Source organism: Trichomycterus rosablanca, chromosome 4 (genome assembly GCF_030014385.1).
Source record: "Trichomycterus rosablanca isolate fTriRos1 chromosome 4, fTriRos1.hap1, whole genome shotgun sequence".
In the NCBI taxonomy this organism is placed as follows: domain Eukaryota; kingdom Metazoa; phylum Chordata; class Actinopteri; order Siluriformes; family Trichomycteridae; genus Trichomycterus; species Trichomycterus rosablanca.
The window spans coordinates 21,753,341-21,779,487 of record NC_085991.1 but is presented as its reverse complement, the minus strand read 5'-3'; the positions used below and the strand labels follow the sequence as shown (position 1 = coordinate 21,779,487).

Here is a 26,147-nt window from a genome sequence, read left to right as displayed (position 1 = left end):
TATGAATTGTTTAAACTCATGAGCTCAAATTTCAGCAGAGCCACCGACCTGGCCGGGCATCCACACAAACACAATTGGCTATGTTTGAGGGAGGAAAAGCGGCCACTGACTTGCCCTGGCATCCACACAACAACAACTGGTCATGTGACAAATTCCATCTTTGAGACGCTAACAAAGTACCGTTTTTGCTGAGAAACCTTCGCACAAGATTTTGAAGTTTGTCTGAAGAAATCTTTGGCAATTTTGCTTATGAGCTCATTTTTATAGACAGTTTTTAATTATTTGTCCACAGCCAGTCTGTATTCCAAATACACTTAGTTTTCTCAGTAGGCAACATGTTCTATTCCACTGAATGTTTGGCTAGGGGTGCAGGTTATTTCTAGAATGGACCAAAGCTTAATGAACACTGGACCAGTGGTATTACACCCTCTCTCACTGATTAGCTGTGGATTAGTCAAACTCTAATCCAGACCAACACAAAGCGTGTCATGCACTAATGTGAGTATGTACTTTCTACTAAAAGATTGTGCATAATTCGACAGTCATGAGGTAAAAACTGCTGATTCTTTTGCTGTGAGATGAAGATGGCCAACATATATACATTAAGGTAAATTTTCGCTTTCCTTATCATGTTTTAACATTGTGGCACACATAATAACTGGTATTGTACAGTACTTTGTACCTTTGACTTGTCACAATGTAAATGCATTGTGTAAATGCAAAACTCTTGTAGGGCAGTTGTAGCCTAGCGGTTAAGGTACTGGACCAGTAATCAGAAGGTTTCCGGTTCAAGCCCCACCACTGCCAGGTTGCCACTGTTTGGCCCTTGAGCAAGGCCCTTAACCCTCGATTGCTTAGATTGTATACTGTCACAGTACTGTAAGTCGCTTTGGATAAAAGCGTCTGCTAAATGCTGAAAATGTAAATGTAAATGTACTTATTACTTATTAAGTATAGAAAAATGTCTTAATGTGATCTATTATTCGGATGCCACAGTACTGCCTACTTCAGATGTTAGACCCTTTAGTGATGGTTTTGTACATGTCAAAAGACATTACAATAAGGACATTACAATATTAAGAACATTATATTATTACTGCATATTTGAAACTGGATCAACAAATACATGAAAAAGTTCTTATATCATTTATCCTTTGAGGGGATAGTGGAGTTTCAGGTCATGTTTTACTTAACAACATGTAACATGTAGCAACATTAGCAACATAGCTGAACAAATAAGTAAGAAATGGGAAAGGTTAATTAAACGTTTATTTGTTTAATAAGGAATATAAATTAATAGAGCAGATTGTGTGGGTGTTACACAACTACTGGTTCGATCCTTTCCTCATTTTAGTGTCTGTGAGAATTTGGACATGTTCAGTTTGTGCCCGTGTGGTTTCTTTTGAGTAATTTTTATGGTTTTCAAAAAGATGCCTGTATGTGTGGCTTTATCTGCTCTAAACTGAGTGACTGATTGAGGCAGTGAGTGAAAAAGTTTGTGGTGCCTTGAGGAACATTAAAGGCTTGTACTCCAGTATCCAGGCAGGCTCCAGACCCACCTTGTTCTGAAGCATTTACTGATGATAAATAAATAAATCAATTAATAAATAAATAAATTAGTGACCAAATATGAAAGTTATTTTTTAATAACTTAGAATGTTGCTAAACTTATTGACTTTTAATAGTGCATAACATTGTCATTTATTATTAGGGCATTTTTCTTTGGCCAGTGGTCCTCCACAGTAAGACTTGATGGCAAGACAGTTATTATTACAGGAGCCAACTCTGGCATTGGCAAGGAAACCGGAAGAGACTTAGCAAGGAGAGGTAAGCATTATATCTATTTATTTACATAGTCAAGTCAAGTCAACTTTATTTATATAGCGCTTTTTACAATATACATTGTCTCAAAGCAACTTTACAAAATCCAGGACCAACAGATACAAAAACCCCTGTTGAGCAAGCCGAGGGCGACTGTGGCAAGGAAAAACTCCCTGAAAATTACAGGAAGAAACCTTGAGAGGAACCAGACTCAGCAGGGCCCATCCTTCTTGGGTGGCCTGGAGGATACTTTAAATAAATACACGATTTACACAAATCATACAAACACAGAATTAAATGATCTAAAAGTCATAACTGGTAATAAATAGATAAATAAACAATTAAATAATAATAGAGTTGTTATCCGCTCTAGTCTTCAATAAAGTCTGTAGTGATTTCTTGTCGTTGCAATTACTCCAGACCCGTCACATCTGACAGGAGCAGCATCGTTGTCCCGGCAGTCTCGACTTTAATCCTTAACCTCGGCGGGTAAACAGGTTTCCATCAGAATGCCCTCGGGGTAAAACAACAGAGAATGTAGTTAATAATGTACAATGCTAGTTGACAAACAGTTTTACAGAGAGTTTTAGACTCCGGCAGCCCTAATTATTACAGCATAACTAAAAGGGAGAGCAAGCAGGTAACAAGGTCATGAAGGCTTTCACAGGACATCAGCTCCCATCTCCCCACCGTCATCAAACCTGAGTGATCGGACAAGAGAGGCAGGACGACAGCAACCCAACATCCCTGATCACCACAAGTTTCTATGACCAAGAACCCCCAAGCTCTGTGCCTTTGTCTATACTAATCAAAAGCCTGAGAAAATAAATATGTTTTCAGTCTAGACTTAAACATTGAGACTGTGTCCGAATCCCGAACAGAGGCAGGAAGATTATTCCAAAGTTGTGGAGCTTTGTAAGAAAACGCTCTTCCACCAGCCGTGATCTTTTTAATTCTAGTAACTATAAGTAACCCTGCATCTTGTGAACGAAGTGGACGTGCTGGATTGTAGTAATTAATAAACTCACTCAGATACTGTGGAGCCAGACCATGTAGCGCTTTATAAGTTAGTAAAAGTATTTTGTAATCAATGCGGAATTTAACTGGCAGCCAGTGTAGAGATGATAGAACAGGACTGATATGGTCGAATTTTTTAGTTCTAGTTAGCACTCGAGCTGCTGCATTTTGAACTAACTGGAGTTTGTTTATGGATCTACCAGAGCATCCAGTTAGAAGAGCATTACAATAATCTAACCGAGAAGTTATAAACGCATGGATAAGTTTTTCGGCGTCATTAACAGATAGTATATTTCTTATTTTAGAAATGTTACGCAAATGATAGAAAGCAACTCTAGTAATATTATTAACGTGTGTATCAAATGAGAGATCTGAATCTATTGTGACACCTAAGTTTTTTACATCTGGGCTGGGAGTAACAGAGAACGTGTTTAAGTTTAGCACCAGGTTAGACAACTTGTCTCTTGCAGCTTTAGAGCCAACAAGTAAAACCTCAGTTTTATCTGAATTAAGTAAAAGAAAATTACACGACATCCAGTTTTTTATGTCGTTTACACAATCTTCTATCTTACTGATTGTGTCAGTATCATTTGGTTTGGCTGATATATACAGCTGTGTGTCATCTGCATAGCAGTGAAAGTTTATGCCATGTTTATGAATAATTTCACCTAGTGGAAGCATATAGAGTGTAAATAATAGCGGTCCCAGTACCGACCCCTGTGGAACACCATACTTTACTTTTGTAGTTTCCGAGCATTTATTATTTACATAAACGAATTGAGAGCGGTCAGTCAGATATGATTGAAACCAAGAGAGTGCATGTCCTTTAACACCTACTGTATTTTCTAGCCTCTCCAGTAAAATGTTATGATCGACCGTATCAAACGGTCCACTAAGATCTAATAGAACAAGAAAAGAGACACATCCATTATCAGAAGACATTAACAACTCGTTAACTACTCTAATTAATGCGGTTTCGGTACTATGGTTGGGTCTAAATCCTGATTGAAATTTTTCATGAATACAATTTTCATTCAAATAAGAACATAGCTGTTTGGAAATGACTTTTTCTAATATCTTTGAGACAAAAGGAAGGTTTGAAATTGGCCTATAATTAGATAAAACATGTGGATCAAGATTAGGTTTTTTAATCAGGGGTTTAATAACAGCACTTTTAAACAATTTAGGTACATATCCAAGGCTAAGGGATGCATTGATTAATGTAAGCAGGGGCTCTACAATAGCTGGGAGTAAATCTTTAAGTAGACGAGTTGGAATAGTACTGCATGGCCACTGACAAATGCATTATTAATGTAATTCTGTAATTATTACAATTGTGCAATAATGAAGCAAAAGTTCATGCTTAACATATGTCCATGACTCATTCTTTGACAGCACTGGCAGCTTAGTCATTGCCATTAAATGATGACTATTCATACTTTGTTGTGCTGTCTCATAGGGGCCAGAATCATCATGGCTTGCAGAGATATCTCTAAAGCTGAAGCTGTTCAGAATTATATCATTGCAGAGTCAGGCAACCAAAACATCGTCATTAGAAAACTAGATTTGGCTGATACCAAGTCAATCAGAGCATTTGCAGAGGTGATCAATAAAGGTTTGTGACTTTAAGAATGCTTTTACATACACTGATAAGCCATAACATTAAAACCACCTCCTCATTCTACACTTACTGTCTATTTTATCAGCTCCACAAGGAGGTGGTTTTAATGTTATGGCTGATCAGTGTATAATGCACTATGCAGGGAAGGAAGGGGTTTGGAACAAGACCCATGACCCGGAACAGGATAAAACAATAATTTAAATAAAATAATCAATAGAAAAACAACAATTAATACATAAATAAACACAAAACTAAAAGCACACCTGGTAAAGTGTGTGTCACACAAAGTGGGTGGTAAACATGGGTCCTGAGTGTTATAATGAGAGAGACTAGGGACCCAAAGATGCGGAGAAAGGTGTTCTTTTATTTAACAATAAATAATAATCAAAACACAAAAACAGGCACAGAAAACAACTCGGGCAGAATTCCCGAGTGAAGCCGCTGGCGCCGCAGGCAACTGAAAAAGAGAAAAAAGAATAATGGAAAACGAAAGCAAAAGCGCGAGGCGCGAACCTGGATCTTTCAGGCGTTCGCGCTGCTCGCTGCGCTATTTAACAGCGAGTAAATAAAGGAGCCCTCGTGCTTAAAAGAAGCGCTGAGGGCGACAGATCCCAGGATAATCTTCGCTAAAGTGAAATTAATCAGGTAACTGGGACTACAGCCGAACCGGTATTGTCACCAGCGGTAAATTCGTGCCGCTGGGAAGAAACCGATCTGAAGTTAGAAAAAAAAAGGGAGGTCGCTAACTGCAGCGTGGATTCGAACCGGGACTGTAAAAGTGGATGACGCTATGGCATAGTCCACACGGCCAACCCGGCAGTGATGAACCCACCTGAAAGTTCAGGCTATAAAAGGCTTGTGAAAAGCGGTTGCGGGGCTACCATTAGCCACAAGCTAACCGCACAGAAGGGGTTTTTAATGCAAAACGCCGCAAACAAACGGCAGCGCGAGGGCTGCACGAAGTCGCACCAATCTTTCCCTATAAATAGAACCAAAACCCTACAATACCTCAGGCTTACGACTTACACACCCGACCGCCCTATTTAGCGCCCGGGGTACCGAAACTGTCCCTATAAAAGAAGCGACTTGTGCAGTCATTGAATGGGAACAAAAGATAAAGGTGCGTCGCCTGCAACCTGGCGACGCCCCCTTAAATAGGGAGATCGCAGGTGCAGGTCGTTCGCCCCTAACGAGCTGGCCTGCTATTTGAGGCCAAGCTCTTTGTTGTTCTGTAACGCCTGCGACGCTGGGAGCTGATGGTATTTTCACCAGCCGTCGCAGGCACCCTAACACTGAGGACCTGGATTCAATCTTTAGGTCACTTGTGAGGAGATTTTCATGTTCTCTTCATGTCCAGGTGGGTTTTGTTCAGGTACTTTGGTTTTCTTTTAAAACATGCAGAAGGTAGATTTGATGCTCTAAATGTTCCGCTATGAGTAAGTAAGTACATGACACTTTGACGGAAAAAATCAACAATGAATTTTCATTGAATCACCTGAATCTTAGACCATACCTTAATTTTATGGTATAACTTGAACAGTTCTTATCATACACAATGTTTTACAATGTGTTTAATTATTATTACTGACTTGAATAAAGCGCAAACCACATTGTATAAGTAACTGATATAAGTAATTGATGCAGGTCATTTCATAGAACTCACAAAGCTTTACAAAGCTGTACATTTATAAGAGTTATGTGATAGTAAGCATGAATTGAATGCTACATTATGTGATTTATAAAACAAGGCATGTTATACCACATGATATTTTATGCTACTCTTTTGTTACAGAGGAGAAACAACTGCACATACTAATAAACAATGCTGGAATCATGATGTGCCCCTACTCTAAGACTGCAGATGGCTTTGAGATGCAATTTGGAATCAATCATTTGGGTATAAATGTTTTTCCTCCTTTTTTCTTTTTATCCAAAAAAAGTTCATGCCTTAGCTAACTACCTCAGTTTAGGTAGCCTTGGTGGGGTCATACCACGTGGCAACATACTACGTGACTTGACTTAATTTCTTAAAATGTAACTTAAATGTAAACTTTTATGCAGCTCATATTGCCTCAATAATTTAATATTTAGGCATGGGAAATATAATTATAAAAAAGGAGTAAGGTAGCACCTGATAAGCCATAACATTAAAACCACCTCCTTGTTTCTACACTCGCTGTCCATTTCATCAGCTCCATCTACCATATAGAAGCACTTTGTAGTTCTACAATTACTGACTATAGTCCATCTGTTTCTCTGCATGCTTTGTTAGCCCCCTTTCATGCTGACACATCAGCCCCTTTCATCAGACACAGCAATGCTGCTGGAGTTTTAAAATGCCATGTCCACTCACTGTCCACTCTATTTGACACTCCTACCTAGTTGATTCACCTTGTAAATGTAAAGTCAGAGACGATCGCTCATCTATTGCTGCTGTTTGAGTTGGTCATCTTCTAGACCTTCATCAGTGGTCATGGGACGCTGCCCACGGGGCGCTGTTGGCTGGATATCTTTGGTTGGTGGACTACTCTTAGTCCGACAGTGAGATGTTTAAAAACTGCAGCAGCGCTGCTGTGTCTGATCCACTCATACCAGCACAACACACACTAACGCACCACCACCATAACATTGTCACTGCAGTGCTGAGAATGATCCACCACCCAAATAACACCTACTCTGTGGTAGTCCTGTGGGGGTCCTGACCATTGAAGAACAGGATGAAAGCAGGCTAAAAAGGTATGTAGAGAAATAGATGGACTACAGTCAGTAATTGTAGAACTACAAAGTGCTTCTATATGGTAAGTGGAGCTGATAAAATGGACAATGTGTATAGACACGAGGAGGTGGTTTCAATGTTATGGTTGATCGGTGTATAATCTATTCTAAACTGATTTGTGTTTGAGTGTTGGTACTGACAAAACTCTCCTGCTGCCTCTTAGGTCACTTTCTTTTAACGTTCCTGCTGACTGACTTGCTGAGAAAGTCTGCTCCCTCGAGGATCATTATGCTCTCATCCATGGCTCATAGGTGGGGCACCATAAAGCTGGATGACATCAACAGTGAAAAAATCTACCACAGCAGGAAGGTGTACGGGCAGAGCAAGCTAGCTAATATTCTTTGTGTGCGCTCCCTGGCTAAAAGACTGAAAGGTGGTTTGACTGAGTTTTAAACTCATTCCTGATTTTTATTAAGAACCTCATCTGTGCAGTAAAACGGGACAGATCACAAATCACACATTACCTTAAATCTAGGTGAGACTTATTGAAGCCAGTCTGCCAACTAGCATCGTTTTAGGACTTTGGAGTAAACCAAAATAGCTAAAGGAAATTCACATGGGCATAAGAAAAAAATTGCATTATCCTACCAGTTAGTAATAGTGGGCAAACATCAAACCCAGATCCACAAAGACCCTGAAACTGTGCAGTACACAAACCCAGTGCTTTGCCACCAGTGATTTTTTGTATGTAGCAAAACACACAAAAAATCAGCTTCCAATCATTTAATTATATCTCTAAATTTTATTATAAATATTTTTCTTCAAATCAGCTATTTCCATCCCAGAAAATCAGTTTAAAATACATCATAAAAAATAAATCAACCTTGTACATCTGAGATACTCAAAAAAAAGCAACTGTAAATGAATGTGCTCTTCACTGTAGATTATTCTATTTTTTGACTCTTTAAATTACATGGGTGTATATTTGATTTGCATGCACATAGGTGGATTCTATGCTGTAAAATGCTTTATTGCATGAGAGAGTAAATATGTGAGTGTGATGAACCATAGCCCTGTCCAGTGTGTATTTCTGCAGTGCCCTTTTCTCTGGGCAGGTTACTACAGATGACTGAATGAATTACACAACGAAGGTTAAAATCTGACGTGCAGGCTTGTATTTATCCGCACAGTTGTCTTCTCTTACTAATAATGCTCTTGTGTGTCTCCACAGACACAGGGGTAACTGTCTATGCTGTTCACCCAGGAATCGTTCGCACTGAACTGAAAAGACACATGAACCTTGGGCTTCTTTGCATGTGGAAAGTTGTCAGGCCGTTTACCAAAACATCAGTACAGGGAGCTCAGACTTCAATATACTGCGCTGTGGAGCCAGCACTCAGCTCCCAGAGTGGTGAATATTACAGGTGCCAAATTTAATAAAATCCCCTATGGTTTTTAAATGTCTCCAGATGGTTTACTAAATCTCAGAGGTGTAATTGTGCAATCATGATAATCATCTTTATCTTTTCTATTTTCCTTACAGTCATTGTATGCCTTCCAGTTGCACAAGAGCTGCTAGAGATGATGAAATGGCACAGGAGTTGTGGGAGCTGAGTTGCCACATGCTGGGAATAGACTGGGAATGAATCCAAATCATTCATTCCCATCATAAATATGCAAACTGCATCAAGTTTCTTAAACGTGCCATTAATGGGAACATACACTAATTAGCCATAACATTAAAACCACCTCCTTGTTTCCTCCACCTCCATTTTATCAGCTCCACTTACCATATAGAAGCACTTTGTAGTTCTACAATTACTGACTGTAGTCCATCTGTTTCTCTACATACTTTTTTTTTACTTGCTTTCACCCTGTTCTTCAATGGTCAGGACCCCCACAGAGTAGGTATTATTTAGGTGGTGGATGAGTCTCAGCACTGCAGTGACACTGACATGGTGGTGGTGTGTTAGTGTGTGTTGTGCTGGTACGAGTGGATCAGACACAGCAGCGCTGCTGGAGTTTTGAACACAGTGAGTGTCCACTCACTCTATTAGACACTCCTGCCTAGTTGGTCCACCTTGTAGATGTAAAGTCAGAGACGATCGCTCATCTATTGCTGCTGTTTGAGTTGGTCATCTTCTAGACCTTCATCAGTGGTCACAAGATGCTGCCCATGGGGCGCTGTTGGCTGGATGTTTTTGGTTGGTGGACTATTCTCAGTCCAGCAGTGACAGTGAGGTGTTTAAAAACTCCATCAGCACTGCTGTGTCTTATCCACTCATACCAGCACAACACACACTAACACACCACCACCATGTCAGTGTCACTGCAGTGCTGAGAATGATCCACCACCTAAATAATACCTGCTCTGTAGTGGTCCTGGGAGAGTCCTGACCATTGAATAACAGCATGAAAGGGGGCTAACAAAGCATGCAGAGAAACAGATGGACTACAATTAGTAATTGTAGAACTACAAAGTGCTTCTATATGGTAAGTGGAGCAGATAAAATGGACAGTGAGTGTAGAAACAAGGAGGTGGTTTTAATGTTATGGCTGATTAGTGTACCTCTCAAATTGTGTCTATGCACAAATCATTTTTAATTGATCAATGTCACATGTAGGATCTAAATAAAGTACACTTATATGGTCAAAAGTATATGGATACACCTTAATTATTAAGTTTAGGTGTTTAAGCTATACCTATTGTTAACAGATGTATAAAATCAATTATCTATGGGGAAACATGGAAACATATCACAAGGACATTCAGATGAAATGTAATCATTGCATTTTTTTTAATTAAAATGTCTCACTCAGATTATTTTAAGTTTACAGTTACAAATCATTATTTTCTTTGGGTTTTTTTTAATAGCTGTGAAAGCTTAATTCGTACTTTAGCAAAAAAAAAGGAAAAATAACAATGCAAACTGTAGCTATGTTACATAAAATCTTCTTTGCCACATAATTAATCCATTCGTGTTTTTAACCAAAAAGAAAAAACGATTTTACGTCCAATAAATGTAAAACTATAATAAATATATAAATAAATAAATAATATTCTCGAGTGATTCCAAGGAAACTGCGCCTCCAAGTGATCTGAGCCTGACATGACAGTTTGCAAAAAAAAGAATTTTTGCAGTGCATATAGCGCTCATTATGTTGTATATTGGGGCAGTATGATAGTATAAAGGTTTACTTAAGCTAAAGGCTCCATCCCAGACTGCATACTGCTGTAATAAGTAGTATTCCACCACATTTACACTACTAAATACTACCTTGGCATATTATTTGGTGCAGTAGTGTGCGGTATAAGAGGGCCATGAGGTGGTCAAATCATAGGGCACCTGTCGTGTTGTACGGTCGTTTTATTCTAAAGTGAGGCAAAGTGTTCACTTCCAAGGGCACTTCAAATTAGAACAACTTGTGTATACTGTAGACGTTCAAATTACAATTTATTTGCGATTATTGTGAGTAGAAATGTGTCAAATGTATTTTCAAGTTAATTTGGACTCCTGGCGGGCAAAGTGTTTCTCCAGAACATCCTGCCTTCTGTTTGGGTCTTCAAGCTTCTTAATGGCTCGGTAATTATCCCTCCGGTTGTGTTAGTTGTGTCTTTGTGTTAGCCACCCTCTTTTTCTTTTCTACCTTCAAGTTTTCCAATCATCATTGGCCTTTCCGGTGTACTGGTTCTTCTCATAATGTCTCCAAACCAAGACTTCAATATGGTTATCTGGTTCTCGAGTAAAATGTTCGGAATGGTCGAGAAGAGATTGAGTATTAAGGATAAAGTAGTCACTCTAAAAATGAGCAGGAACCACACAGACCACTGAAGTCGTGCGTCATTCTGTAGTCCTCGTTATGCCCATATTTGGAGACCCGGGTCTAAGTCAGATTTCCTATAGGAAAAATGAACCGGGTTTTCAAAAAATCGACTCCTGTGCTAAATAAACATGTTCAGAACGCTCTACGTTTTGTCCTATGTACATTTTTTTCTTGTACATCACTGGATCCTCTGAATTACGAGGTTTTAAAGGATCGTAGTACTAATAATGCTACACGAAAGCTAATGCTACTGCACATTAATTAGACGTCACTGAACTACACCAATCGAATTGCCGGAAAGAGCAGCCCGCTTTTGTTGAGTACAACCAAAGGCGTAACACCCAACCATCCTTGCTTTCTACTTTAATGTAGCTAGCTACTAAAAATATAAACTAAAACTTGTGAATATCACTCCACTGTTACACTGGTGAATCGCGCTGCTTCGTGTGGTTATTTAAGAGGCTTATAAAAGAAAAAAAAGAAAAATGTAAGAGGCTTCCAGCCTAGTGACGTCAATTCAGTGCGCAGTGGCATTAGCTTACATTTAGCAATATTCATATTTTGACTCTTTAACGACTTCATAATTCAGAGGATCCAGTGATAATAGACAGAAGAATCACCATAAATCAAAACGTAACAGCTCTGGAAAAATTTTTATGACTACAGGGTGCCAGAGAGGCAATTTGCGAAATCTACAATATGACGACACGATACCACGACAGTGGTCTATTAAACTAGGCACTACTCCAGTACAGTAGATGGTGATAACACAGCGTTAAGTACAACCACTGTTGTCCGAAGAAGACCTACAAGATGACGTTGCGCATGTGCGAACTCAAAGGCGTCGTCATCAGTTTAGGATAAACAGACGTGTATAGCAGAAGCAGTGTAGATCAGTGTTACATTCTTTTCTCAGCTCACTCAAAGGTAAGATTCTTTACTTTTATTATTGTATAATGTTACTGCCTGTTAAACAAAGCATCCCAACTGAAGATATATAAATCATTATGGTAATGTAGAAAATGTTAGAACGGAATGCTTTTCCTGTTAGTTGGAGATGAATGATTTACCATAGTGGATTACATTAAGGTCCTTAATTTTACCGTTTTCTTACATGCCTGCAATTACATCTTAGTTTGACGAAACGGCAGTTAGATTAATTGTCCTACTGGATGTGTTGAAATATTTACATTTATTTTAATCTTTTTTGTTTGATTCATTCGGTCAGTAAGTGTAGAAGTAGTAAGTATTATTCACTAACCATCTCTCTGTATGGAACACTGAACAGTAATCCGTACAGGATATTTTTCACTACATTTTCTTTACATCTAAAAAAAACTTTACTGCTTTTAGGCACTGTTTTGCTGTTCATTGTAAGGATAAAACACGAATAAATAATGGTTTATAATATGAAAGACATTGATAAGTCAACCTAATATAATCTTCAGCCCTTTGAATCACTTTACGAAATAGAGATTGTGACGTCAGCATATGTCTGCGTCAGCATGTGTCTACGTTTCTTTTTCAGCTTCTTACCTGTCATCAAGGACGGATTAAGGATAGTCTGGGCCCCTGGGAAAATACAATACAAATTCAGAAACATTAAGTAAGGGCCTGAATCGCATATTTGCAACAAAACGTCTGTTATGAAATATGGTAGCTTGCCTGGCAATTTGTAGGTCCCTAGAAAGTCAAGGAGCCATGGTAAACGACTTCTATGGAAGTCAAGGGCCCCATAGCAGGGGCCCTCGTGATCAAGGGCCCTCTAATGGTATTCCCTGCTCTTCTCTAGGGCCCCCTGGTAGGGGCTCTCATAACCAGGGCCCTCTAAAAATATGCCCCCCTCTTTCCTAGGACCCCTAATAGCCAGAAGTCGAAGTCAGAGCAGTGCCACAACGCCTCATCCATTTTCATAAGGGGCCCAAAAGCATGGCTATGGCCCCCAAAAGCATAGCTAGGGGCCCCAAAAGCATGGCTAGGGGTCAAAGTCCCTAATAGTCAGAGGATCCTTAAAATGGAGGGCCCTCGGAAATAAAAATATATTGTATCATAAATGTTGATAGGCATCGCAAAATGTTTTGGGCCAGGGGCCCCCTGACCTCAAGGGTCCCTGGGCGCTGGCCCCACTGGCCCGGTAAGTAATCCAGCCATGCCTGTCATGCATTAAAAATACAAAAAGTATGGTGACGTTTGTTTGGAAATACATGTTTGTTTAAATACATAAACGGCACTTATTAATATTAACATTAAACAGTCGATGGTGTTTTCATGCAGACTTCATTAAAGCATGCAGTCAGATGTAAACAAGTGCGTTACAATTAAATTTATTATTATTATTATTATTATTATTATTAAACAAACATGATAAATTCGCCATTTAAAAGAAAAAGCTTTTTTTTTTAACAGAAGTTTTGGAATGCCGAAGAAATATAGCAATTTCCGATTAATTTACATTTACAATTAGTCTTAAGTCTTGATATTTAAGCTAAATGTATAGGTGGCATGGAAAACAGTGACCCAGACACTATAGGGGGTCAATATGGCTTTCGTCTTAAAACCTAAGAAAACTTGCAGTGTTCATCATAGAACTTTTCTGGAAAATTTACAGACAAAGCATCATAAACACTGCAGGCATATAAGAAATAATTTAAGTAAATAATTACATCTTAAACAAACAAAAATAAAAGCAACCTATCAGCTGCCTGAACTGCATCAAATGTAAATGATGAAAATGCTTCTGTGAGGATTTATTCAGAGTACTACATGTAGCTAAAATATATTTACAAAAGCAAAACTTCCAACACGTTTTAGCTATTTTCCCCCTTTCTATTTAATTATTTAATAGCTGTCCATTAATATCCACAGCTTCCACATTTACAGATTTGTTTTTTTTAGATATGTCATAAATGTAAAAATATATACTGTACTTGATTTGTATGTTGAGGTCAAAGAGGTAATTTGTTTTTTACATTTTACATTTGAGGAAAGAATGTTGTAGTTGTTATAGTGAACATTTGAACAGCAGGTTTAATAATGTTTCTAACTTTTTTTTATTTTTTTTATTTTCTATTTATTTATTATTTTAGTCCGGCCACCAGGATGGATCAGGTAATGCAGTTTGTGGAGCCTGGACGGCAGTTTGTGAAGGACTCGTTAAGACTGGTGAAGAGATGCACAAAACCAGACAGAAAAGGTACAATCGTTTAACTTGTTTATTAGACTGTGGGTTACTGTGTGATTGTATAACATGGATCAGATGTTTTAATGTGTTTATAAGGATATTGGCTCATTCAGTGCCTTTTTATTAATAAAATCAATACAGAGAAAGAATCTATAAATGAAAATGAACTAAATGAATCTATACTGAGAGAAATCTGTATTAGACATTACAGACCACTGTATAAATATGACGACTGGGGCATTATTATTATAAAAATATTCCATTACATGCACTTCGTACAATGATTACGATTTTTTTTTTTTTTTACTACAGAGTTTCAGAAAATCGCTATGGCAACGGCAATTGGTTTTGCAATTATGGGCTTCATTGGGTTTTTCGTTAAACTCATCCACATCCCTATTAACAACATCATTGTGTAAGTATAATGTAAAATATTCACTATATATTTTGTGGCATTGTTTTTTCATAGTATATTATGTTCAGTACTCTTTTCTAAAAAAATACATTTTCTTTTACAGTGGTGGCTAAATATCTCCCAGAGGCTGACCTGCTGCTTTAGTGACTTGCTAGGATTCATTTTTGTACTTCTTTTTTTTCTCTTTTGTATGTATATAACATGAAATATTACACATTCTTGCTTTTTCAAGAATGCTTCAAACCTGTTTGACTGTACAAACTGCATTTGCACACTCTTACACTATATTGTTTTAATATGAGTATGTTTTACTGATATACTACAATTATTACAAAATGTTCACATACCAATGTGTTTTTAAATATTGAAATAAATACATCACACAAGAAACGTTGCCAGGTATCGACTTTTGGTTTCATTGCCTATGTTAACACTGCCTATATAGGGCAGTATATTTTCTGGTGGTTAAGGTGCTGGAATAGTAAGGTTGCTGGTCTGGACCACAATGTCCAAGTCGCCATGGTTGGGGTCCTTATCAAGGTCCCTAATTCAAGTAGCTTTGATTGTACTCTGTCACAGTTGTTAGTCGCTTTCAATAAAAGCACAGCCCCGGTTCTGGACTGCTTTGCTTGGGGGGGCAAAGACACAATTTGGGGGGGCAATGCCCCCCTCAGCCCCCCCTAGCCCCGGTTCTGGACTGCTTTGCTTGGGGGGGCAAAGACACAATTTGGAGGGGCAATGCCCCCCTCAGCCCCCCCTAGCGCCGGCCCTGTAAAAGCATCTGCTAAATTCCATCAATGTTTATGTTTATTAATAACCTTGAAACAATATTAGCCTGGAATACAAAGATACAATATTTAAAATGTTCTTTGTTTTTTCCCCCCAAATTGTCATTTTTATAAGGTCTCTTTGCAGTTCTAAAAGCCTCTAAAAGTAAAAACTAATTTTAGTCTATAATACAGTTTACTGAGCTATCTGGGGAAAGTAAAAATGTGTAGGGATGGCTGGGGGTGCTTTTAAAATATAGGAATTACAATAATGTGGTAATATGCACACGTGGTAAAATGGACCCAAAGCATAATGCTGCTGCCACCATGCTTCACTGTGGGTACAGTGTTCATTTGGTGATGTGCAGTGTTGTTTTTGCATCAAACATACTTTTTGGAATTATGATCAAAAAGTTTGACCTTGCTCTCATTTCACCAGCACATTTTCCCTAATGCATTTAGCAGACTTGATGAAGATATATGAAAATTCTATGCAGACTTGGATGTTTTTCTTTCCCCACTTGTTAATGACCATCTTCACTTACACACCATGGTATGTATGATATGTAATGCCTTGGGATTTTTTTCCTGAATGATACCTTTTAACAATGAAATTTCTTTGTTCCATGTTAGTCCCACATCATATAGTAATCATGGGTATAAAAGTTAACCATGTGTTTAAAATAATTTTAAAGGAAGCACCATGTGAGAGGTAAACCCTTTTTGTAGGCTCATGGGACCAGTGTTCAAGATTATATGGCTGGAGAAACCACTTTTGTGGTCATTTTTGGTTTTAAACCAGTACTTCACAGTATTGGGCAGTGCTGTCCACACGTAAGATTTAGACCCTCAACTGACTCATTCTCACTGTGGTGTCTGGCAGACTTCTCCACAACACTAGATGCTGGGCCACCTTCTGGATAGACTTTTCCAGCAGCTAGTTTGAACTCAACAGATGCAAATGATGGGAGACTTCCAGTTTGTTTTGCGCACATTTTTGAGGTCTCACCCATTGGTGATACTTTAAGCTCTTTACTTTTTCTAACAACACCTTTTCTGTTGTTACTGTCAATGCTTTGGTTGTCCAGAAAAGGGTCATAGTCACTATTGTGAACCATGTTGAAGTATGTACACTTGGGTGTGATAGGTTTTGCCATATCTTCAAGCTCTGAGGAGGATATGACAGCTAGAGTGGGGTGCTGGATCATACTAGATTTAAAGGTGTAATCATCATCTGTATTTTCTTGACCTGTGTCAGCTGACGTGGTGTCCGCATCTTCATACATTCCTGTTGGTACAGGAGGAGATTTGCGAATAAGGTGATTTTCTTTGAGGAGCCACCTGCCCTTGTCTATCAGGATTCCTTCACCAGAGTCCAGCTCTGCATTAACAGGTAAACATTGAACAGTTTTGGGATTTTCATTAATGAAATCAGAGTTGTAGTGAGCTGGTTGCAGTACTGAATAGTTAGATATGGAATCAGGAGAAGAGGCAAGACTCTTGATGTCAGCTAACAAATGAGGTTTCATTGAACCATTATCCAGTGCTCTGTTGATGCTCTTTGTGGATTTATTGATGTTGCCTTGCTTATCTGCCTCATCGTTGCCACTCTCTGTTAAAAGATCTGTGGAAACTAGTGACAGATCTGCACTACTGTTGGTTGCCTCAGGCCTGTAATCAGAAAGTTCAGACGTGTTTGGGCTTGGAAGACATTTTTGTGTGTAGTGATGATCTACACTGCTTTCAGAAAGAGACATTTCAGTGATTCTACACCGGTCTGGCTGTATTCTAGGCTGGCCATTTGAGTCACATTTAAAAGTAAGAGCAGAGGTCTTCAGTGCTAAATTGACAAAGTCTAACAATTGCTGGGGGATCTCCATAAGATGCTCACATTGACTAGTATAATCTGTGGCAGCCTCCTCCATTCCCATAGTATCCTCTGACTGGGTTTTGGGTGTTTCTATATTGCCACATTTGCTTGAAACACTTGAATTTTTAGATGAATGGTCTCCGGTGAAGACTTGCTGTAGCTGGGTTTCAAAATCCTTGCTCTGTTCATCCATATCCTCCACGTCTTCATCATTCAGCTCAAAAGAACGAGTCTGTTTCCTACACACACTGTTTTCCTGTAATATTTGAAGTTCATGGTCTGATTCATGTCTGTTACAGGACTCATTTTGGTTGGTGTATTCACTTTCTTGACCTGACTGCACAGGATATTTTGGTTCTTTATCAAAAGCTCTTTCTGAAGCATTGACTATTTCATCTTTATCTTCTTCCATGTCTTGAATGGAAGCTGTGGTTCCATCTTCCTTTAGATCATTATCAATATTGTTTGGAACAGCATTATCTACACTACAGTTTGATGCCTCTGACCTAGCAATGTCTTGTTCATGTCCATTCTCCTCTTTTTTGAAGATGACATTGTTTGATTGTTCCACGTCATAGTTTTCATTATGGTCAAACTCTGCAGTAGTGCCAAATAGATCATGCTTAACCTCTGATGTTGGAGAGTGGCAGACGTCTTCTTCCCCTGCATTTGTGTCACATTTTTCTAAACTTTCTGTATTCTGTCCCTCTTTATTAGCTTGATCATAATTTAAATCAGAATGCTCACAAGCTGCATTGTCTTGCTCTAGATTCTTTGCATCAAAATCTGTTTGCCTGTAATCTGGTGACTGATTCATCAGATTGTCCAGGTTTCGTTTCTCCTCACATAGATTGGGTTGGCTTGTTTCCTCATCTGTTCTTGTTTCCTGATTTGTCTGGACATGACCCTGAATGCATGTTATATCTGTCCTATCTTCTACAGCTAGAACATTTTTCTGAGGACTTGATTCCAACTTGTATAATTCTGCATTATCGGTGTTTGTAATACCACTGTCTTGGTTTTCCATTTTCTCTGAATAGCTTTGCTCTTTTTCTAAGGTATGTGCTAAATCTTCTTTTATAGCCATGTCCTCATTCTTGCAGTCAATATTGGTTTTACAGACAATAACAAAATGGTCCTTTGTCAGATCCCCACCTTCAAGGGAAGTAATTTCTCTGTGAAGATTCTCATCCATGTTAAGCTCATTCTTCAAATCTTTTTGCTTTTTGTCTTGATCATCTTTTTCTGAGTTAACGTCCAGAGCAAACTCTTGCTCAGACTGCTTTGGTGAAAGTGGTGGACATTCTTCAGTGTCATTTTTCTCCTGAAAATCATTCCAGCTACTCTTTAAATGAGGGGTGGTTGAGTTGTGAAGACTGGACAAGCTGGCCTTAAGCTCTTCATTATCCTCTATGCTAGTTAGTTTTTCTATGGACTGCATCAAATGCAGGGCCTCTGAATAGCTGCCTGACCCTTCATTACCAATGTTGGAGATTCCATCTTTTAATTTCATCACTGTCAGAAAGGAGAAAAGAGATTTTGATGAAGAGCTAAAAATAGACGACATCTGTGTCGAGAAGTCAGGAAGACTGCTCCTCTTTTTGTTCTCCAAGGATGTTAGACAAGAATCACTAGAGGCCCTTCTTATTGTCTGGATCGATAAACATAGCTGATCCATAACTTGTTTCATACCTGACCTAGTAGTCATCTTTGTGTTCTCTAATGTTTCACCATTTAAATCCTGCTCTTTAGAAACCAAGGCCTCTGAGGACTTATGTATTCTCATGCAGGTCTCTTGTTTGGCAGGTTCTATTTTTACAGATGGCATTGATTTACAGAACCCTCGTATCTTTTTGGTCTCCACAGTTTCTTCTTTAGACATGACGTGTGTACAAGACACTGACCTCTTGAAAGATGTATCTTCAGGAGAGGCACTTTTCCCAACTGTACTGTCATTTTCTAATGTATTTTTTATTTTAGAGGTGTCTGAGAAGTCACTTCCGATCTGGAACTTTGCTCTGGGTTCACTCTCAGTCTTGTGCAGGTCCATCTCATCCATGTAGGGCACTGACTCCGGCTGAATATTTTCTAGCCAGTTTTTCACATACTGATGCACATCAGAGGAAGTTGAATGGATCACTGGCATAGAAATACTTTCGCTTAACTCTCTGCTCTCTTTAGGAGATTTGATTTTGTCATTCAAAGACTTTTGCTTTGTCAGATTCTTGAATGGTGCTTGAGGAAGTTGTGGCAACGTGCCATTTTCTTTCCTAGAGTGAGGTATAAGTGTGTCAATATAGAGAAAGTCTACATTTTGAGACAAGTCTCTTATTGTCTCACTATTTTCTTTCTGTTCTGATTGCTCTTTTTTGTTTTTCACAGTGTTCTGGTCATGTTTGTCACTTTTGGCTAAGCGACATGTCTTTTTCTCTGACCCTGTATTGCTCCGTGACTCTGGTAATCTACTCGTTCTTAGGTCTTTTAAAGAATCTTGAATACCGTTCTTTTGCTTTTTGTCTGTTGCACTGGGTTCTGCAAAAACACCTTTCTTTGATTTTGTAGATTTTTGTGTGGATTCTGTTTTCTGTTTTTTAATGGATAAGACTGTGTTCTCTATGCCTTCGTCTGAGGATTTGGACCTTGCTTGTGTTTTGATGTCTGTGTGTCTTTTTTGTGACTGACTAGACTGGCTAGAAGACAATGAAAGAAGTTCATTTTTGCTAGCATTCTGTGCACCAGAGCTAGCAGATTGTGGGAAATCGTTTTCATATGAATATGTCATCCCTGTCCCATTGTTTTGCAAATGAACCTCTGCAATGCCATTCTTGTGGGTGGATGCTGTTTTTGAGCTGTTCCTTCTAGGTTTTGGAACAGGTGTTGTACTGCTGGAACTACTATGACTGACCACACAGTACCCTTCCATTACCTCCCCTTCAGTTGTGCACTCTATGTATGAATATGTACCGACTGTGCTCTCCTGGACCTCAGTTTGGGATGGCCTTTTTATATTCTCCGCTGATGTTTCTTTTCTTCTGACACATCTAGGTCCTGGAGTAGGTCTCCTGGAACATAGTTTTGGTTTTTCCAGTGCCCCAGAAGAGGCAATTTTACTGTGGTTATCTCCATTTACACTTAATCTGATTGATTGATTGATGGCTGCACTATTTTCTTGTGATTTACAGTTGTCTTTTTTCGCCTCTGCTGTTTGGTTGCTATAGCTGTTGTTGCTTTCTGGGGAGTTGTAGCCTGAGACCGGTGGTAAGCACACTGCCATCTGCTGGCTATTAACACAGGTCCGGCTCACTGTAGTGGTCCATTGAATCAATTCCTCCTGCTTTATAGCAAGATGAACCTTCATCTCCACTGTCATGCTGCCATCTTGATTCACACGGAAGGATTTCTCAATCTCATCATCTGTGGGCATGATAAACTCATCCTTTTGTTCTGTACCAGACATAGAGTTGCATGGCTCTATCTCATCAGATTCTAACAGTTGGTTATTCATCGTCTCCAATGATCCTGTTTTCTGTTCATTGTCCTTTAAAAAACACTTATTCAGCGACTCAGTGATCTGATCTACAATGTATCTTTCTGAAGATAAAGAGAAATGCTTTGATCTTGGTTTACTTTTAACTGACTTTTTTGCAGCTTCTTGAAAGAAACATCCAGGTGTGTCCATGGTCGTGTAAAGTGGCAAAAAAAAAAAGGAAAATAGAGAGAGACTGTTACCAACTTTATAATGACTTTCATATAATTATGGTCTACACTATTCATTATAAAAAAGGTCCTTCCTAATTCACAGCTATAAAAATCGTGTCACAAACCGTGATATGAGCTGAGACGACAAGAATTTACGTATCTGTTAAGGTATGCTGTGCTGATTGTTGTAGCTTTTATTTATTCTATCATTCAAATTAGGATTGTAATTTAATGGCTGCCGTAAAAAGTGACACTTTTCTTTAAAAAAAAAAACATGAAATCTGTGAATTTTAAAAAACGAGGTCCGTGAAATTAAGTAAATTTTCCTGTGAATTATTAGGGCCCTAATTATAAGTCATTACTACAACTGTGTTTTATTTTATATATAATGTTAAAGTAATAATAAGAATATGATTAATTCAAGGCTTACTTTGCTGTGGCTGTGTCTTTGCTTGCAGCATAGATTCAGATGATGCTGATTGTGAAGTTAAAAGAGATGCCTTAAGTTTAAAGTTACCTGGCCTAAAGGGTTCATTACCAGCTGCTACCACAATGCCAGAGCATAGGATCAGGGCAGGTAGACCTTCAACCTGCAAATGAAATATGTGAATTTTTTTTTCTTATCTTGGTTTGTCTTTACCATTTTCTAGAAGTAATACAATTCTTATCACAAATTTTTCTTTTGCTAATTTACCTGGGAATAGCACATAACATATATATATATATATATATACAGTGTATCACAAAAGTGAGTACACCCCTCACATTTCTGCAAATATTTCATTATATCTTTTCATGGGACAACACTATAGAAATAAAACTTGGATATAACTTAGAGTAGTCAGTGTACAGCTTGTATAGCAGTGTAGATTTACTGTCTTCTGAAAATAACTCAACACACAGCCATTCATGTCTAAATAGCTGGCAACATAAGTGAGTACACCCCACAGTGAACATGTCCAAAATGTGCCCAAATGTGTCGTTGTCCCTCCCTGGTGTCATGTGTCAAGGTCCCAGGTGTAAATGGGGAGCAGGGCTGTTAAATTTGGTGTTTTGGGTACAATTCTCTCATACTGGCCACTGGATATTCAACATGGCACCTCATGGCAAAGAACTCTCTGAGGATGTGAGAAATAGAATTGTTGCTCTCCACAAAGATGGCCTGGGCTATAAGAAGATTGCTAACACCCTGAAACTGAGCTACAGCATGGTGGCCAAGGTCATACAGCGGTTTTCCAGGACAGGTTCCACTCGGAACAGGCTTCGCCAGGGTCGACCAAAGAAGTTGAGTCCACGTGTTCGGCGTCATATCCAGAGGTTGGCTTTAAAAAATAGACACATGAGTGCTGCCAGCATTGCTACAGAGGTTGAAGACGTGGGAGGTCAGCCTGTCAGTGCTCAGACCATACGCTGCACACTGCATCAACTCGGTCTGCATGGTCGTCATCCCAGAAGGAAGCTGACGCACAAGAAAGCCCGCAAACAGTTTGCTGAAGACAAGCAGTCCAAGAACATGGATTACTGGAATGCCCTGTGGTCTGACGAGACCAAGATAAACTTGTTTGGCTCAGATGGTGTCCAGCATGTGTGGCGGCGCCCTGGTGAGAAGTACCAAGACAACTGTATCTTGCCTACAGTCAAGCATGGTGGTGGTAGCATCATGGTCTTGGGCTGCATGAGTGTTGCTGGCACTGGGGAGCTGCAGTTCATTGAGGGAAACATGAATTCCAACATGTACTGTGACATTCTGAAACAGAGCATGATCCCCTCCCTTCGAAAACTGCACCTGTGGCGCATCCTCAAGTGGAAGGTGGAGGAGTTCAAGGTGTCTAACATCCACCAGCTCCGTGATGTCATCATGGAGGAGTGGAAGAGGATTCCAGTAGCTACCTGTGCAGCTCTGGTGAATTCCATGCCCAGGAGGGTAAAGGCAGTGCTGGATAATAATGGTGGTCACACAAAATATTGACACTTTGGGCACAATTTGGACATGTTCACTGTGGGGTGTACTCACTTACAGGGGTTGGACAAAATAACTGAAACACCTGTCATTTTAGTGTGGGAGGTTTCATGGCTAAATTGGACCAGTCTGGTGGCCAATCTTCATTAATTGCACATTGCACCAGTAAGAGCAGAGTGTGAAGGTTCAATTAGCAGGGTAAGAGCACAGTTTTGCTCAAAATATTGCAATGCACACAACATTATGGGTGACATACCAGAGTTCAAAAGAGGACAAATTGTTGGTGCACGTCTTGCTGGCGCATCTGTGACCAAGACAGCAAGTCTTTGTGATGTATCAAGAGCCACGGTATCCAGGGTAATGTCAGCATACCACCAAGAAGGACAAACCACATCCAACAGGATTAACTGTGGACGCAAGAGGAAGCTGTCTGAAAGGGATGTTCGGGTGCTAACCCGGATTGTATCCAAAAAACATAAAACCACGGCTGCCCAAATCACGGCAGAATTAAATGTGCACCTCAACTCTCCTGTTTCCACCAGAACTGTCCGTCGGGAGCTCCACAGGGTCAATATACACGGCCGGGCTGCTATAGCCAAACCTTTGGTCACTCGTGCCAATGCCAAACGTCGGTTTCAATGGTGCAAGGAGCGCAAATCTTGGGCTGTGGACAATGTAAAACATGTATTGTTCTCTGATGAGTCCACCTTTACTGTTTTCCCCACATCCGGGAGAGTTACGGTGTGGAGAAGCCCCAAAGAAGCATACCACCCAGACTGTTGCATGCCCAGAGTGAAGCATGGGGGTGGATCAGTGATGGTTTGGGCTGCCATATCATGGCATTCCCTTGGCCCAATACTTGTGCTAGATGGGCGCGTCACTGCCAAGGACTACCGAACCATTCTGGAGGACCATGTGCATCCAATGGCGGTGCCGTGTATCAGAATGACAATGCACCAATACACACAGCAAGACTGGTGAAAGATTGGTTTGATGAACATGAAAGTGAAGTTGAACATCTCCCATGGCCTGCACAGTCACCAGATCTAAATATTATTGAGCCACTTTGGGGTGTTTTGGAGAAGCGAGTCAGGAAACGTTTTCCTCCACCAGCATCACGTAGTGACCTGGCCACTATCCTGCAAGAAGAATGGCTTAAAATCCCTCTGACCACTGTGCAGGACTTGTATATGTCATTTCCAAGACGAATTGATGCTGTATTGGCCGCAAAAGGAGGCCCTACACCATACTAATAAATTATTGTGGTCTAAAACCAGGTGTTTCAGTTATTTTGTCCAACCCCTGTATGTTGCCAGCCATTTAGACATTAATGGCTGTGTGTTGAGTTATTTTCAGAAGACAGTAAATCTACACTGCTATACAAGTTGTACACTGACTACTCTAAGTTATATCCAAGTTTTATTTCTATAGTGTTGTCCCATGAAAAGATATAATAAAATATTTGCAGAAATGTGAGGGGTGTACTCACTTTTGTGATACACTGTATATATATACATATCTTTTTTAATATTCATACTTTTTATTTCTGCAATACTATAATATATATATATATATATATATATATATATATATATATATATTTATATATATATATATACTGTATATACTGTGTGTATATATATATATACAGTATATATATATATATATATATATATATATATATATATATATACAGGTATATATATATACTGTATATATATATATTATAGTATTGCAGAAATAAAAAGTATGAATATTAAAAAAGATGAGAAAGGTGCTTAAACAATGCAGAACAAGAAATATCAATCGATAATAATAATAATAATAATAAAGGGTATGACTGGGGGTACACTGTAAGGGCACAAATGAACAAACAATTTACAAAATAAATACAACCAAGAACTAGAAGCATATGTTCTGTTTGAGTGTCATTTCCAAAACTATATTTCTGGTGGCAGAGACAGCACAGCAGAGCATAGACATTTTAGCTTGTACGCTTGAGGGCTGTACCCTTCATTTATAAACCTGTATCATAAACAGAAAATATTGAAAAAAAATATTGACAATGGTAAAAATAAACACAATTTACTGGACTATTTATTACATAGTGTGGTATTTTAGATACAGTTAGCTTCTGAAATGTTTAAAAACAATGTGCCACAAATAATATGCATATTTCTCTCTCTACAGTGCATAATATCATTATGCGATTCAAGGAATCTGGAGGAATTTCAGTGCCTAGAGCACAAGCCTAAAGTGGACACCCATGATCTCCGATCTCTCAGACAGCACTGCATCACATGGTGTATTTTATAGCACAATACTTGTTAAATAATAAAAAGCTTAAATGTTTAGAAATGTACTTTTGCAATACTTACTCTTCTGCCATCAGGTGTATATAGCTTTACCACTGGGAACTGCATAACTTGTGAAAGGTAATCCAACAGGGCCTGGAAAGTGGGAGCAGTCCTCCTTTGCAAAACAACTATGCTCTTAGTGTTGGGGTCCCTATTTTTAAAAACCACCAGTCTTTTTGGTGTCCACACTGCCTTAGCATTTTCAGCCATTTTTGCTGTCTTGACCTCTCCGGTTTTACCTGCCAGCTGCTGGATCAGTCTTCTGCGTCCCAGACGTCCTGCACTAGTAGTTCTGGTGGTGTTCCAAGGAACCTGTCTCCGGTTCACCTCATCCAGGTTTAGGGGCTTGATCTTTTTTTTGTCTGAGCATACATAAGAACCCCCATTTTGCAGGTCACCTAAGTTCCAGATGGTGTGTCTACCCTTGGGTGTTGTTATGGTCCGTACTCCAAATGGCAGAGGCACTTTCTTGGAAAGAGCATCCAGCAAGGCATCAAATGTCTTAAAAGTACGATTGTTAAGTACCATCCATTGACCAGTAAACTGTGGGTCACCACTTTTATAAAAGCAAACTCTCTTTGAGGTGTTTAAGTTTCTGGATGAGGGTGCTGGTCTGGAGGATGGAGTCTGTGTGCTTCCCAAGGGCACACCTGGCTGTAATGTGTCATGATGGAAAGGGGTATTCATGGTAAATCAGATCCACTATAACAAATCAAAACAAAATTATTAACAATTATTCATTCAGTTTAACAGGATCCACTTGCTCTTCAGACCTGATTTGAAGATGCAAATAAATTATATGCCATTCATCAAAATTACTAAACATGTCAAGAAACATTGGCTAATAATGACTTGAGAAAGCTAACATCCTCACCTAAATCACATATTTTGTTAATTG

General features: G+C 39.1%; 3 protein-coding genes across 3 annotated transcripts; 2 read left to right on the top strand and 1 right to left on the bottom strand.

The window, feature by feature from the left end:
- The first annotated feature begins 584 nt into the window (after window positions 1-584).
- Window positions 585-8,821, top strand: si:dkey-94e7.2 (uncharacterized protein LOC100141353 homolog). The gene is made up of 7 exons (XM_062993090.1): window positions 585-607; window positions 1,712-1,827; window positions 4,298-4,453; window positions 6,252-6,356; window positions 7,399-7,608; window positions 8,407-8,599; window positions 8,719-8,821. Exons 1-7 carry the CDS (start codon window positions 585-587, stop codon window positions 8,819-8,821), a joined length of 906 nt encoding a protein of 301 aa, XP_062849160.1.
- A 3,016-nt stretch (window positions 8,822-11,837) lies between these two features.
- On the top strand, window positions 11,838-14,986 carry LOC134311457 (protein transport protein Sec61 subunit gamma-like). Its single transcript, XM_062993089.1, has 4 exons — window positions 11,838-11,927; window positions 14,087-14,193; window positions 14,494-14,596; window positions 14,700-14,986. The coding sequence occupies exons 2-4, from the start codon at window positions 14,100-14,102 to the stop codon at window positions 14,707-14,709; spliced, it is 207 nt and encodes a 68-aa protein (XP_062849159.1). The 5' UTR covers window positions 11,838-11,927; window positions 14,087-14,099; the 3' UTR covers window positions 14,710-14,986.
- A 1,183-nt stretch (window positions 14,987-16,169) lies between these two features.
- LOC134311875 (oxygen-regulated protein 1) lies at window positions 16,170-25,936 on the bottom strand. The gene is made up of 3 exons (XM_062993521.1): window positions 25,271-25,936; window positions 21,363-21,522; window positions 16,170-20,884 (listed from the first exon to the last, which is right to left on the bottom strand). The coding sequence occupies exons 1-3, from the start codon at window positions 25,934-25,936 to the stop codon at window positions 16,170-16,172; spliced, it is 5,541 nt and encodes a 1,846-aa protein (XP_062849591.1).
- Between the last annotated feature and the right edge of the window lie 211 nt (window positions 25,937-26,147).

Coding starts and splice junctions, on each gene's coding strand:
- si:dkey-94e7.2 (XM_062993090.1), top strand. CDS start 585: ATGGCCAACATATATACATTAAG. Junction 608..1,711: donor GCCAACATATATACATTAAG/GTAAATTTTCGC, acceptor ATTTATTATTAG/GGCATTTTTCTTTGGCCAGT. Junction 8,600..8,718: donor CAGAGTGGTGAATATTACAG/GTGCCAAATTTA, acceptor TTTTCCTTACAG/TCATTGTATGCCTTCCAGTT.
- LOC134311457 (XM_062993089.1), top strand. CDS start 14,100: ATGGATCAGGTAATGCAGTTTGTGGAGCCTGGACGGCAGTTTGTGAAG. Junction 14,194..14,493: donor CACAAAACCAGACAGAAAAG/GTACAATCGTTT, acceptor TTTTTACTACAG/AGTTTCAGAAAATCGCTATG.
- LOC134311875 (XM_062993521.1), bottom strand. CDS start 25,936: ATGAATACCCCTTTCCATCATGACACATTACAGCCAGGTGTGCCCTTG. Junction 21,523..25,270: donor ATACACCTGATGGCAGAAGA/GTAAGTATTGCA, acceptor TTTCATTTGCAG/GTTGAAGGTCTACCTGCCCT. Junction 20,885..21,362: donor AAAGACACAGCCACAGCAAA/GTAAGCCTTGAA, acceptor GTTTCTTTCAAG/AAGCTGCAAAAAAGTCAGTT.